Raw genomic sequence first — 14880 nt, forward strand, 5'->3', positions numbered from 1 at the left:
TTGCTATGTCATGTCTTGCACTATATTAGTTAAACAAGGTAGAATCAAAAATTATCTAAACTTCAGCACATTGATTTATTGTAAATGGTATGGTACTTTATATTATGCTTCCTCTAAGTATTAATAATGACAAATGATGTAAGGAAGCAAGCTAATACAGACAAAAAAAAAAAAAAAAAAAAAATTGCTTCCTAGATCACCTGTCCTCCTCTAATAATCTGTCTAATTCTCCCTATCCACTTTCATGACACTACAGACCAACAACAATTTGGAATGGTATGTTCCAACAATGTTACTCTCTGGCTAAATGAAAATTTTTGCAGTTTTATCCTATGGCCATCCTTTTTCAATTTAAATTCATATTCGTGGACGTGTGTGCATATGTGTGTGTGTCATCTGAGAAAGATTCAAGATGCCATCTGCATTTAGTCAACTTTTAAAGCCTTATACACTTCAATAAGATCAACTTGCAGTTGCCCAGTTTCTGAGTGCTGCAATTTGCAGAGCAAATTGCAGAATTCTTTCATAGTAATAATATTCCTTTTGTTCCCATCACTAATCTCATCCTTCTCTGCACCCATTCCAACAGACCCACATCTTAAAACGAAGCTTCCAGAGCTGCTTGCAGCATTCAAGATGTGTCCTAACCACCACTTTATACAATAGAATAATCACCTCCTTATCTCTGCTGGCAAGATCCTTGTATATCATTTACAGAACTCCATGAGCTCTGTCCTAGCAGACATCTACACTGCTCAGTGAACTTCAAATCAGACTATACAATTATCACTAGGTCTCTTTTGTTCTCCACCAGAAAGCAACTGGTATGTTGATCAAGGATTACTACTACCCATATGCAGTACCTTGCATTTATCAATGTTAAACCTCGATTCCAATTCTCAACCCGTCCATCTAATTTTTGTTTGGGCTTGTTGCAGTCATTAACCATCCTACCACCCTGTGTATCCTCTGAAAATTTAGACAAGTTTACTGTCTAAGTTTATAGATTTTTCATTGTCTAAGAGTGATATTCCCTCATCATTATCATTAATAAATATCGAAAACAGTAAGGGAGAACACTAATAATATTAGTCCATGAAGAATAGTGATTATTTATTTATATTATACTACCATTTGTCTCCTGCCACTCAACCATTTCTTTATTCATAGCAGTAATTTTCCCCTAATGCCACACTGCTCCATTAAGGCCATCTTTCATGTGAAAGAATGTCAAAAGCTTTACTGAAATCTAATTATACGATGTCAAATTTATTTTTGCATCCAGTTCCTTTACTAGTACATCATACTAACTAATCAGATTAGTCAGACAAGATCCTCTTAACAAATCCATGTTCTGTATAACTGCATGCCTGTCAAGATAATCTGCAATACTTCTTTAACCCCATTATTTTTCAAGGAACAGAAGTTAAGCTTAAATTCTTTAATTATTTCTTTTTCCATTGATTCCCACCTCACTGTGTGAATAAGAGAGACATCTGTGCATCTCTAATCTATAGGTAATCTCCTGAATCCAAGGATGGCCAAAGGCTTTCTTGCTTCTTTTAATATAATTGGACATATTCTTTTAGCCCCAGTTGCCTTATTTACTTTTAGCTTCAACAATTTCTCTTCCACTTTAATCTCAGTCATCACTTAGCTTCCAATTATAACTTGGTTTACTTCTGGTAGCCCCATTCCTTAAAACTTCTTCACTTGTGAACATAGATGCAAAATAGTTATTCAGTATGTCAGTGTCAGCTACAGGATCATCCATATTCATGCCATTATACATCTAGTAGACCAATGTGGATCATCCCTTTCATTACAGTGAGTAGCAAGGAAAAGTAGCAAAGAATTCTTTGCTACTTTTCTTTGCAAGCTTGGCCAAAGACTTCTCATAATCTGCCTTAGCTTGCCTAACTCCCTTAGTGACTTGAATGCAGATTTGTACTTACTGTAGGTTTCTGTGCCATTTACATCCAATAAATGCTTTTAATTTATAATCATTCCATGCATTTTTCTTCTCTGCCACTAGTTTCATCAGTTCATCTAACATCCATTTAAGTCCAAACCCTAAACAATAACTGTTAGTTTTGTATAAAAAACTTAGCTTCTATGGTTACTTCCCAGAATGCTACCCCATTTTGAATTTACAGTTTGTCCCACTGAAAAAAAACCATCTAAGACCATTGTAATCTCCTCTATAAAAGCAAAATCTTTTCCCTTTTCTTGACAGTTGTTCTATTTTTAAGCAGATTTAACATGGATATATTATGATCACTACCACCTGGTGGTTCTTTTATATGGAGATTCTTAATGCATGAAGAGTCATTACTGATAATGAGATTAAGAGTAAAGCTTTCTGTCATAGCCTCTAACATGCTGCTGCTGCAGAAAAACAGCAATCCAATACATTCAGAAAGCTCTATTTCTTGTGTGAGTGACCAGCCCACAAGTTCCAGTGGGCGCCTCCATAGCCAAGTGGGAAAGAGCAGCAGTACGTAGCACTTGCTAGCTTGATTAGACCGGGGTTTGAGTCCGTCACCACCAAATAGGGAGGATGCGGAAAGGTCAGGAAATGACCACTGCATATCCCGGAGCAATATGGCATTAGTTGCTAATGCTCCTAAAAACCAAATAACAAACAAACAAACAAGTTCCAGTCAATATCTGGAAAGTTAAAATTCTCCTTTATAAGACATTCTGATTTATTTGTCCATTCTATTCTATTCTTAGTGTACACCCTAATGATACTATAAACACCTGACATTAGACATATCCTTAGAAACAGTAACGACAGAATTTTTTTATTTGATCTGTGAAATATTATGATAAACATGAGAGCTATCTCACAAATAATAAAATTTTTTGCAAAAACGCTTTTCAGTATTTCTCAGTTTTGTCAGTATTATGTTACAGATACAATGTCCAAAAGCCAGCAACCTCAAACTCTGGAGAATGTTGTGTTGTTTTTTGTTTTTCAAATTTTTAGATGATATATACACTTAAATAGAAAGGGTGCAAGAATATTTGCTGATGCTATCGAGGCAGTGTTAGGTGGGTCAGAAAACTGCTAGCTTGGAGGAATACAAGGACAAATAGATTAACAGTAGCCACTGACAGAGGTGAAAGTGATTCTTGCAATGCTTCTATTGGAATGAGCAGAAGCTTGGAAAACAAGATGCAGGATATTTCAGAAATTGCTGGGAGTCATTGCGGTACAAGTAAACACATGGGTTGTGTTAGGGTAGCTAAGAAAAAGAACAGGTGCATGTATACTTGCGTGTACACCAATGCTAGGAGTTTGGTTAATAAATTTGATGAATTTGAGGTATTGCTCAAAACATCAAAGGTGGATATTGTGGGGATATCAGAGGCGTGGTGTCACATAGATATAAGGAATGCAGAACTGGAATTTGGGGAATACAACGTCTACAGAAAGGACAGACAGGATAGGAAGGGAGGAGGGGTTATGCTATTAGTTAAGAAACACATAAAATCCAAGGAAGTGAAGCCAGTCGACATCGCTGGACAGTGCAGTGTTGAGTCAGTTTGGTGTGACATAAGCATTGGGAGATCAAAATTGAGAGTAGGAGTGTGCTAAGGCCTAATGACTCTGATGAGTATAATAAGAAACTGTACAGGGAAATAGAGTGGGCCAGTAAATCAGAGAATCTTATAATGGGGGATTTTAATTTCTCAGATATTGACTGGAATTTGTGGGTTGGTCACTCACACACTAGCAAGGCTTTTGTGGATTTATTGGATGATTGTTTTCTACATCAGCATGTTCGGGAGGCAATTGGAGGGAGCAATACTCTTGATTTGATTATCAGTAGTGATTCTTTATGCATTAAGAATCTGCAGATAGAGGAACCACTAGGTGGCAGTGATCACAGTGTGCCGAAGTGGGATTTACTCAAAGAGGTAACTACCATCAGGGGTAAAGGGAAGGGTTATTGCTTTCGTCATGGTCAGGCCATGCCTTGAGTACTGTACAGCTCTGGAGGCCTAATTTCAAGAAGGATGCAGAGCTGTTGGAACAAATACAGATTAATCTTGTTGCCCTTCTCTGGAAGGGCAAGAAGATTAATGAATGGAACAAAGGCACTGGCAAGGTGATCTGATAGAGGTGTATAAAGCCTTGAATGGTTTGAGCATGCTCAATGCTGATGGGATTCTTCCTCTTGCTCAGAGTAATCATCTGAGAGGGCATAAATTCAAATTGAGGAAAGACAGATGTAGGATAAATGTGCGGAAATTTGCCTTTAGCCAGCGGGTAGTTGGTTGGTGGAACAGACTTCCATCCCTAATTGTGGAAGTTGATAGCCTAAATAAATTTAAGGCTCAGCTAGACAGGTATTTCGAACGAACGGAGGGGTGAAGTGGAAGTTTTTTTTTTTTTTTTTTTTTGGCTGATGCTGCATAAGCTTGCTTTCTTGCATCATATACCTCTACTAATGCTAATGCTAACATCTAATTTTATGCATGAATTATCAGTATAAATGTCAAAATCAAATACAGGCAAAGAGGGAATACATTTGCAGCTTGTTTAGTTCTTATTATTTAACTTATAGCTTAAATTATTATTTATTAACTTTATTAATTATATTATTTTATTCCTGTTTATTCTTTTATTCCATTGGGATATTGGTCAAAATTTGAGAAGCCTGCAATTGAGAAAATCAGGCACAACAATGTTGCTGAATCAATTACTGACAAAACCATTTCAGTAATGTTCCATAAAATAAATGTCACCAATAAGAGAGAGAAAAAAAAAAAAAGAAAAAAAAAAAGAAAAAAAAAAGTAACTAATAATAAAGTAATTGAAAAGAAAACACATCGTATATTTTATTCAGAATGTGGAGTTATATAATGCAATTCATGTTTTAACACTATTTTTTTATTACCTTTATAGTTTAAATGAAAACAGCATTAGTGTGCCATTAAGGTGCATGTGTATTGATCCAATCCAATGAAGAAGTCTTACAACTTCAAATTTTTGATAGAGCAAAGCTATATCAAAATTTTTCATGTATCATCTTTCAATAGGGTTTATAGAGTTGCCATACAGAAGCACACTAATGTGTGAAATCTTCTGAATGATTTCTTTTATGACCAGAAAATAAATCATTCTTCTGAATGATTTTTTTTCTGGTCAAAAAATTAATTATTATCCTCATAATTATTTTAAAAAGGGGGGGGGGGGCTTTTTGGTTACTTTCCCACTTTTCTAATCATTCTCCTTAAAATAATAAAATGAGCAGCATGGTCAGACAAACCTTCTCTAATATTAATATATTGCTGGTAGCAATATATTAATATTGCTAAATGCCAAGATTTTATGGCTTGCCTAAAATTCACAAAGTAGATGTGCCACTTAGACCCATAGTCTCATTTATAGGCAGTCCAACCTATGCACTTTCTGGTTTCTTAGCCAAATTATTATCCCCACTAGTGGGACTTTCAGAATACAGTATTAAAGATAGTAAAGAATTTGTGCAGTTTATTAGAAGCCAACCCATAGAAGAGAATGAAATCATGATCTCTTTCAACGTGAAATCGCTATTTACATGTATTCCGATTGAGCATGGGGTGTGGTGTGCACACATGACGTTACAGAGGGACACCACCCTAAATACTAGAACGCAGCTAAAGCTGGAGGATATTGAGAAAGGAATAGAGTTATGCCTCTCAAGCACCACTATGGTGTTTGACAATACTATGTATAAGCAGGTTAATGGTACAGCCATGGGCTCCCCCATTAGCGCAATTATAGCTAATTTAGCTATGGAGGAGCTCGAGGCCAGAATATTTAATGCTAGTATTCTCCCTATGCGCCCCTGGAAAAGGTATGTGGATGATACGTTTTCAATTATTCGGAAGGGGAGTGAAGATCAGGTGTTGAACATCTTAAATGACTTCTCCCCATTCATACAATTTACATCGGAGGTGGAAGAAGGAGGGGTTTTGCCGTTCCTAGATGTGTTGGTCTGTAGGGAAGATCGACAGCTAAAGACTAGGGTATATAGGAAGTCCATGTGTAAAGGGCAGTATTCGCATTACAGCTCAGCTCAGACCAACCATCATAGGAACAGTGTGATAAGAACTTTAGTTGATAGAGCAAAATCGCATTGCAGTACCTCCGATGATAGAAAGTTAGAGTATGAACGGGTCACGACGGATCTTGCAAAATGTGGTTACCCCCAGAGGATTATAGAGAAATATGTTAAAGGAAATCAGAGGAGAGGCGAGCCTTTTACACCAATAGCCACTGCATACATTCCCTACTATCCGGGTTTGACTGATCATATAGCTAGAATACTAAGAAAGTACCAGACACGTTGTGTGCAGCTTCCAGGGCGGAGGCTGCACACAATCGTGTCTCAGGTTAAAGACCCCATTCAAAAAGAGAACACAAGTGGGGTCGTATATAGCATTAGATGCCCGGATTGTGGGGAATGTTATGTAGGGGAAACAAAACGCCGTCTTAAAGATCGTCTGGGGGAACACACTAAGGCAATAAGAAATGCGGAATATGGCAAGTCCGCCGTGGCCGAGCATTTTTGGGAGAAGCAACACCAGATCTCCCCGGACGATGCTATCATCACCGATCGGGCGCATAAGTTCTGGGACCGTAAGTGGCTCGAGAGTTTGCGGATTTGTTCTACAATTAACATTAATAGAGATAGAGGTACGCGGATTCATCCCATCTTTGAGACCACTATCCTCAGAAGGGATGAACGGTTCCGTATGACTTCCGCTCGAGCCACTTCCGGTTCCACAACGCAAGAGAACGGAACACGTGTGAATGAAAACACGTGAGGAGTACCATTAACCTACTGATATTTAAAGATGTACTGCAGAACAAGAAAACACCGCTGAAGAAGAAGGCTGGAGCCTTTGAAAGCTACGATTTTTATCGCTTTTAATCTAGTATATTTTAATGCATTTTATTGATTGTAATGTAGCAGATTTTAATAATTCGTATGTATAATTTATTGTAAAGTTAAATTTATTGTAAATACAGGTTATTGTAATTTATTATAAACACAGTTATCAAAAGTTCAGTTTCCTTGGTGTTTTTATTTTTATTTCTACGCAAGGTTGGTGCAAAACACTAAAAACTACAGTAGCAATATATTAATATGAAGTGTAGCATTTTATTGCCACACAAAATTTGAAACATTTATTGTTTTAAATCTGACATATCCCTGAAGTAGGCTCCTGTTCTTTCAGTGAGGGGTGGGTGTTACTACCACAAATGAGAGACACAATGCAGGAAGTGTAACTAAGGATAGATGAATTCTGTATAATCCAGATATAAATGACATGAAGTTTTCCCCATAAATGGACCCCTTTCGTCAGCAAATTCTAATGAGATAAAGACGTCAGAGACAAAATTTAACAGAGTTGTGCGTGCATGGACACGTGATTAAACATTCAACTACTAGATTGCTGCCCATTGTTGTTGCACGGACGTGTGTGAATTTTCTGGCAGTGTTTATCCAGTTTCCTGAAACTGGATAAAAGCTGGCAGAAAATCCACACACTAGTAGTTGAATGTTTAATCACCTGTCCATGCAAGCATCGCTGTGCACACAACTCTGTATCTGTTAAATTTTGTCTCTAAAGTCTTTATCTCGTTAGAATTTGCTGATGAAGGGGTCCATTTTAACCGTGAAAGCTTCATGTCATTTATTATTAAAACTTTTCTGGATTATACAGAATTCATCCATCCTTAAACTGTGGAATCCAGAATGACAGGCCCGTTTATTTTCAAGTGTAACTGTTTGTTCATAAAAAGTGAACAAGTGAAAGTGCATGGGGGGGGGGGAGTAAAATCTATGAAAGGTGATTTTTGGCCACCGTTCTATCTACAGTTTCTGAATTTAAATAAAGTTTATTGCCATTGACCCATCCTTTAGGGGGTTTTCTAGAAAGGTACTAAAAAATATTGTAGGATCCGAAATATTGTATGTTTCGTATGAATCGTACAGTATTTTTTCCCCTCAGGAGTAGTTTTTGTTCCCATGCTGATGCTGGTAGGTTAAATATAATACATTCCAAGAATCAGTTTTCCATTCAAAAATACTATGCAGAGAACATGTTTCATGCCAAAATAAAATTGGTTTTAATGTTTCTTGGGAAAAAAATAAATAAATAAAATAAAAATTAAAAATCCCTGGTTATTGGATGTTGTGCCAATAACCGAATTAAAAATTTAAAATTATATTTTTAATCCGGTGTATTTTAGTTATTCTTATGGAATTTTTTGAATTTTTAGCATTGAAAAGTCTGAGTCAACTTTTGTGAACTTCTTAGAAGGGCTTCCTATAAATTACCAGTTTTAGCTTGGCCTATCACATCTTGAAATATTTACCAAATCATCTGTATTATCAAAATTTTATACTTTTCTGTAAATTGGTGATCTTGAGGATACTGGAATAATAATTACCTTCACCCAATCCTTGTTGCGCACTTTTATGTTTTCATGGTTTATATATAAATTCACTTTTTTGTATAGTTCCCTCAAGAGATCTTTCGATTAAATTAGATCTCCAAGGAAACTCCAGTGAACGTGGTAACAATCAATTAATGTAAAATAGTGGAAATATAAAAATCAAGTGTCATTTCAGCTAGCAAGATCCAAATATTAAAAGCTTTTAACTTATTACAAATATTAAAACATTTAAATTATTAAAAATATTAAAAGCCTTCAAATTATTAAAACCCAAATATTAAAGCATTTTCAAGTGTCACAAATTGATTTTTTCAATTTTTTTCTTTTTTTACCCAGTTCCACTTGATTTTAACATGCTGTATACAGGTAAAATTCCAGTGTAATGCACAGAAATTTTCAGAATAACGAACAATTTCTTATGTTTGAAAGAACGTACTTAATAAAATATATTAAGATCTCTTTATAATGAATTCAAAATTTCAGTATAATGAATATTCATCACTGATAAAAATAAAATTAATTTCATGCCTATGCAAAGAAAAACATTGATTACATTTATCTTACATTTATCTACAGATAGGTTCATTGAGCCTGAAACTAGCTGAATTCACCCAATTCGGCTGAATTCAGCTAGTTTCAGGCTCAATAGCATTGCAGGACAATGTTTAGGTGTCACCCAAATGAGAAAATTCATCAAAGTTCAGCAAATTAATCCATTATGAAGTGTAAAAATAAAAAATAAGAAATTACTGTTTATTTTTTTAATTTCATATTTTCTCATTAATTCAAAGTTCCTTTGTATTTCAAGTATCTTTTTAGTCATTTTATTTGCATTAAGTCATTAAGACTTTTAAGTCATTTTATTTGCATTATCATTATCTAGAGTTGCTCTGTACACAGAGTTAGTAGTAATGGAAATAGTGCAAGAAAGCATGCTTATGTAGTATTAGCCAAAAAAAAAAAGTTCACCAATCTGTACCCTCCAACAATTTGTCTAGTTCTCCCTTGAATTTATTCAACCCTTCTGCTTCCACAACAACAGATAGAAGCCTGTTCCAGCAATCAACCACCCACTGGCTGAAGACAAATTTCCGCACATCTATCTTGCAACCATCCTCAATTTGAATTTATGCCCTCTCATGCGTGTGTAGTCTCAGCAAGTGGAAGAATACCATTAAGATTCAGCTTACTCAATCCAGTCAAGGCTTTAAACACCTCAATCAGATTTCCCTGCAGATGCCTGTCCCAAGACACTGCAATTTACAGAAGTGAAGCCTTTCTAGGTAAGAGCATCCTTCTGTTCCCTTCACTAATCTGGCTGCCCTGCTCTGCACCAGATCTACATCATTCCTGAAGTGAGGCCTCCAGAGCTGTATACTGTACTCTAGATGCAGCCTAACCATGACCTTGTACAAAGGGATAACCACCTCTTTATACCTGCTAGCAAAGTTTCAGTATATCTTTGACAAAACCCCATCAGCTGACCTGCCAGCGTGTCTGCACTGCTCAGAGAATTTCATGTCTGACTGCACAATTACCCCCAGTTCTCTTTCATTCTCCAATATCCTGAGTAGTACCACATGGCTGACAAGTTACTCTGGGGTTACTATTACACGTAAGCAGTACCTTGCATTTGCCAATGTTAAACTTCAACTGCCATTTCTCAGCCCATCAACCCAATTTTCCCAGATCTTTTTACCTCATCCTGATGACTGTCATTAACAACCCTGCTCAGATTTTCCCAGATCAGTACCTCATCCTGATGACTGTCATTAACAACCCTGACAACCTTTGTATTATCTGCAAACTTGAAGACTTTAAGACATTAAGCCTGATACACCTACATCAATATCATTGATAAATATTGAAAACAATGCACCAGCACTGAACCCTGGGGAACTCCATTAATAACATTAGTCCATGAAGAACATGTATACTTGCTCTGTTCTTACTCTTAGTTACCTTAACACAGTACATGTATTAATTTATTCCATGATGATCCTGCATGAGGTTTGAAAGTGAAGATAATGATGAAAATGTTGTTGAGCCACCTAATGAAAAAAGTTTCACTCCCAGAAGCTTTAAACAGCCTGAAAAAAAATTTAGCACATATTTGTCCTCTACTACTGAGGTCCCAGAAAATATTTTTCAGCAGTTAAATGGTATTGAAAATTTCACTTTTAATGGTTCTATTAAAAATATTTTGTTTGGCATTGCAAGGAAACAAAATGGAATGAGCTGCAAGGTTTCTTTTGCTTGGTTGGATTACTGTTTCAAATCTTCTGATAACATTTGCTCAGGTCATATCAGTGAAATTATTCTTACAGGAATGAAATCCTTTGTTCCACACTCCCTCATCCTTTATCTAAACCTTGTGTTTCCAATAAATAAGCTAAGGCTGTTCACAAGACTTCTTGATAAAAATTTTATTTTTATCAAAAAATAATTATCAAAAATCAAAATTTTCATTAAAAAAAAAATTTGTAATGATTATTTTAAAATAAAATGAATTTATAATTTGTTTTCTTTTCTTTATCCAGTATAATGAAATTTCAGTATAACAAAGTAACTTGAATAGTCCCAAGAGCTTCATTATAATGAGATTTAACCTGTATTTAGTACCAGTCCTGCGAATGGATTGGTAATATATAGCATTGGTCCTATTTACAAAAGTTGAGCTGATGGTCAAAATCAGCTCCATTTACTTTTAACTACCAATTCATCAAGTTTCATGAACTACATAATTTTTAAATTTTTCATTCTGAAATGCTTTATGTTTAAATGAATTTTTAACTTAAAAACCCTGCTGCTTAATTTATAATAACCTCAACATAATTATCTCAGTTTTATTAAGGTACTGCTATCAGCAAATCTCAACTGAAAAAAAAAAAAAGATTTCTATTTGAGAAATATTTTTCATAGAAAAAGATTTCTCAAATAGAAATCTTGTATTTATAGTTGAGACTTGCATTAATAGTATTTATAGCTGAAATTTATATTTATTGTATTTATAGTTGAAATGTCACGTAAGATTAATCACTATTCCCAAATTTCCACAAAGTTTGTATCAGGAAATGTTCTGTCAGAGACAATAAAATAATGAAGAGTAAGTAATGTATAAGGTTGTTTCAACTTATGTTTCTTTTTATAACAAATGGCTTTCTAATAATAAAGGAAAAATCTTGTTTCATTGCTTTTTTTTTAATCAGAAGATCCATTTGCTTCATTCTATATCTCATGAAAATTATCAACAACAATCATATAATTACCATAAAACTATTTCCTTCAAAAATATATTAAATTATTTCAGTGGTATTCAACCTTTTTTTTTTTGTTAACGTGCCCTTTATAATTTCATGATCAGTACAAGTGGTATAGCTGCATTGGGGCCCTGAGATCATGGGGAAGCCAAAAGTAAAAGAGAAATTGGAAAGTAACATTAAAAAAAAACAATGCAAACAATACTTGTGATGACATATACATTTTTCAATTATATGACTTATTTATAAACAACTGACAAATTACCCCACACATGATTAGCATTAGCAAAGGCACATGATGCAAGAAAGCAAGCTTATATAGTATCAGCAAAAAAAAAAAAAAAAAAAAAAACCCTTATTTCACCCATCCACTCGCTCCAAATGTAAATGAATATGATATAGATATTAAAGATTTATAGATAATTTTTCAATAAAACCAATTCATTGAATACCAATGGGTTATTTTATACAGGTTAAAAAAAATACATGCATGTAAATCCTACTTGAGTTCCATCATCTTTGAAAATTTCAAAAAGATTCTTCATAGTGGATACTATATCTTCATAATATTTGTCAATCTGGCCAAGAATTTTCTCTCTCTGTTTACTCTGAAATTTAACATTTTGAAAAAAAAATTTTTAATTTTAATATAAACATATATCATAATTATATATTGAAAAATCACTCATCATTATTACATGAAAATTCCTTGAAAAATAATGGTTCATTAAGAGAAATCAGAGGGTTTTAATTGGCAAAGGACTATTATAACTTTATAACTATACGGAGTCCACAACTTTCAAACATACATTGCCCAAATGTCAAATTCCTTCAATGTTTAGACACTCAACATTTGGAAAAAACACTTTCAGACATATACTGACATCCTTAAACTGACTTTCAGACATCATAAAACCAACAAATGAACTTTGCAAGTCACCACATCATGCAGCTTGCTTAACTTAAATAATTAACTGTTAGCAAGCTGCATGACGTGGTGACTTGCAAAGTTCATTTGTTGGTTTTCTGATGTCTAAAAGTCAGTTTAAGGATGTCAGTATATGTCTGAAAGATTGTGTTTTTTCCAAATGTTGAGTGTCTAAACATTGAAGGAATTTGACATTTGGGCTGTATGTTTGAAAGTTGTGGACTCCGTATGTGTAAAAGTCCATAATATCACACCTTTGCCAATCTAAACCCTCTGATTTCTCTTAATGAACCATTATTTTTCAAGGAATTTTCATGTAATAATGATGAGTGATTTTTCAATATATAATTAGCAAACTATATAAATATATATATAAATTTTTCAATATATAATTAGCAAACTATATAAATATATATATAAATTTTTCAATATATAATTAGCAAACTATATAAATATATATATAAATTTTTCAATATATAATTAGCAGTGTTTCCAGTGTTTGTTAGTGCATTTTGAACTTAGTTTTATAAAAATGAGTTGAACTAAAAATGAAAGTTCTGATAATAGTGATAAGAAGCACAGGTCTTGAACGTAATACAATTGAGACAAAGCTTGAAACAATTAGGCATGCTGAAAGCAGCAAATCTTTTGCCTCAATTGTATACTCAGTAGACTTAGGTATCATTTTACTTCCCAACTGAATGCAGCATATTCAACTATGAAGGAGAAGGATAAAATTAAAGACCATGTACAAAATGCAGGAAACAAGCAGTCAGCAATTATGTCAAATAAAATAGTAAAGATGCAGTGAATGAGGAAATGGAATGATCTTTAAAGTCATGGATTGAGGACCAACATAAAAAGAAAAAGAAAAAAAGAAACAAACAAACAAAACTTTCCAATATATCTTTCAATCATTGAGGGAAATTCAAAATAAGGCTATGCATTTGTATGATGATTGGAGGAAATTTGTGGGTGAAAGCACTTCTAATGCTCCAGAATTTCATGCAGAAAAGGCTGGTTCAATATGTTCAGGAATAGGGCTATGCGGCACAATATCAGATTGACTGAAATATCTACTAGTGTTGATAAACAAGCTGAATTAGAATATTGTGAAAATTTTCACTGAAATTGTTGAGTGGTTATTCTGCTCATCAAATTTGTGCAAACATATTTTTCCAAAATATGTTTGCACAAATCTATATAGAAAAGGAAGATAGTATGAACCAGAGCTGTAATGCTCAATACGTTCTACGTTGATATCAATATTTGTAAAATAATAAGAGGAGTTTATCTCAATATAGTACGTAGAACACTTCCATATCATACTCTCCAGAAATTAAAACGAAAAAAATCAAAAAACTTACATAGAGTAATAAATAGTTTAAAAAATAATTAAAAATCAATTTAACACAATAGAACTCAATTTAGCGCAATTAAAAATAAGAAAATTAATTAAAAGAATTTAGCAAAAAAAATTGCAAACCAATTTTCCTTCCTGAAGCTGACAACAGTTTGACAGTATGTCATGATCACAGGAATGAAAAGTGTTGTCAGCTTCAGGAAGGAAAATCGGTTTGCGATTTCTTTTTGTTAAATTCTTTTAATTAATTTTCTTATTTTTAATTGCATTAAACTGATTTTTAATTGTGTTAAATTGAGTTTTATTGTGTTAAATTGATTTTTAATTATTTTTGAAACTATTCGTTACTATATGTACGTTTTTCAATTTTTTCGTTTTAATTTCTGGAGAGTACGATACAGAAGTGTTCTATGTACTATATTGAGGTAAACTCCTCTTATTATTTTACAAACAGAAAAGGAAGAAAAAGTTGCACCTGGGCACAAGGTAGCTAAGGGCAGGATCACAATGCTGCTGACAGCAATGCAGCAGAAAACTTTAAACTCAACCCATGCTAGTCTATCATATGTAAAACCCTAGAACTTTAAAGGGATAGGCTAAAAAGTATGTTATCAGTCATATGAAAATCTAATTCAAATGCTTGGTTATTGAAACAATTTTTCAGGCATTTTATTTCACTTTGTTTCAGCAGTTAGACAATATTGCAGCAGGAATGATTTAGCATTCGAGACATTTTTTGTTTTGGATAATTCTCTCTTTGGATATCCATATGCATCAGAGCTTTGTCCAGAAATTAAAGCTGTGCTATGCCTTCAAATAACTTATACAATATTGGCTTATGGATCAGATAATCACAGCTTTCTTC

General features: G+C 33.9%; 1 protein-coding gene across 1 annotated transcript in view; it reads right to left on the reverse strand.

The window, feature by feature from the left end:
- kl-2 (dynein heavy chain 2, axonemal kl-2) overlaps positions 1 to 14880 on the reverse strand; it is a 1174416-nt gene that overhangs the window by 971780 nt on the left and 187756 nt on the right. Inside the window, exon 14 of the mRNA XM_090369487.1 lies at positions 12228 to 12332. Within this exon, the coding sequence (XP_090225613.1) occupies positions 12228 to 12332 (105 nt within the window). The remainder of the gene's footprint in view (positions 1 to 12227; positions 12333 to 14880) is intronic.

The sequence above is a fragment of the Mastigoproctus giganteus genome, chromosome 1 (assembly GCF_048544385.1).
Source record: "Mastigoproctus giganteus isolate SK-2022 chromosome 1, ASM4854438v1, whole genome shotgun sequence".
Taxonomy (NCBI): Eukaryota; Metazoa; Arthropoda; class Arachnida; order Uropygi; family Thelyphonidae; genus Mastigoproctus; species Mastigoproctus giganteus.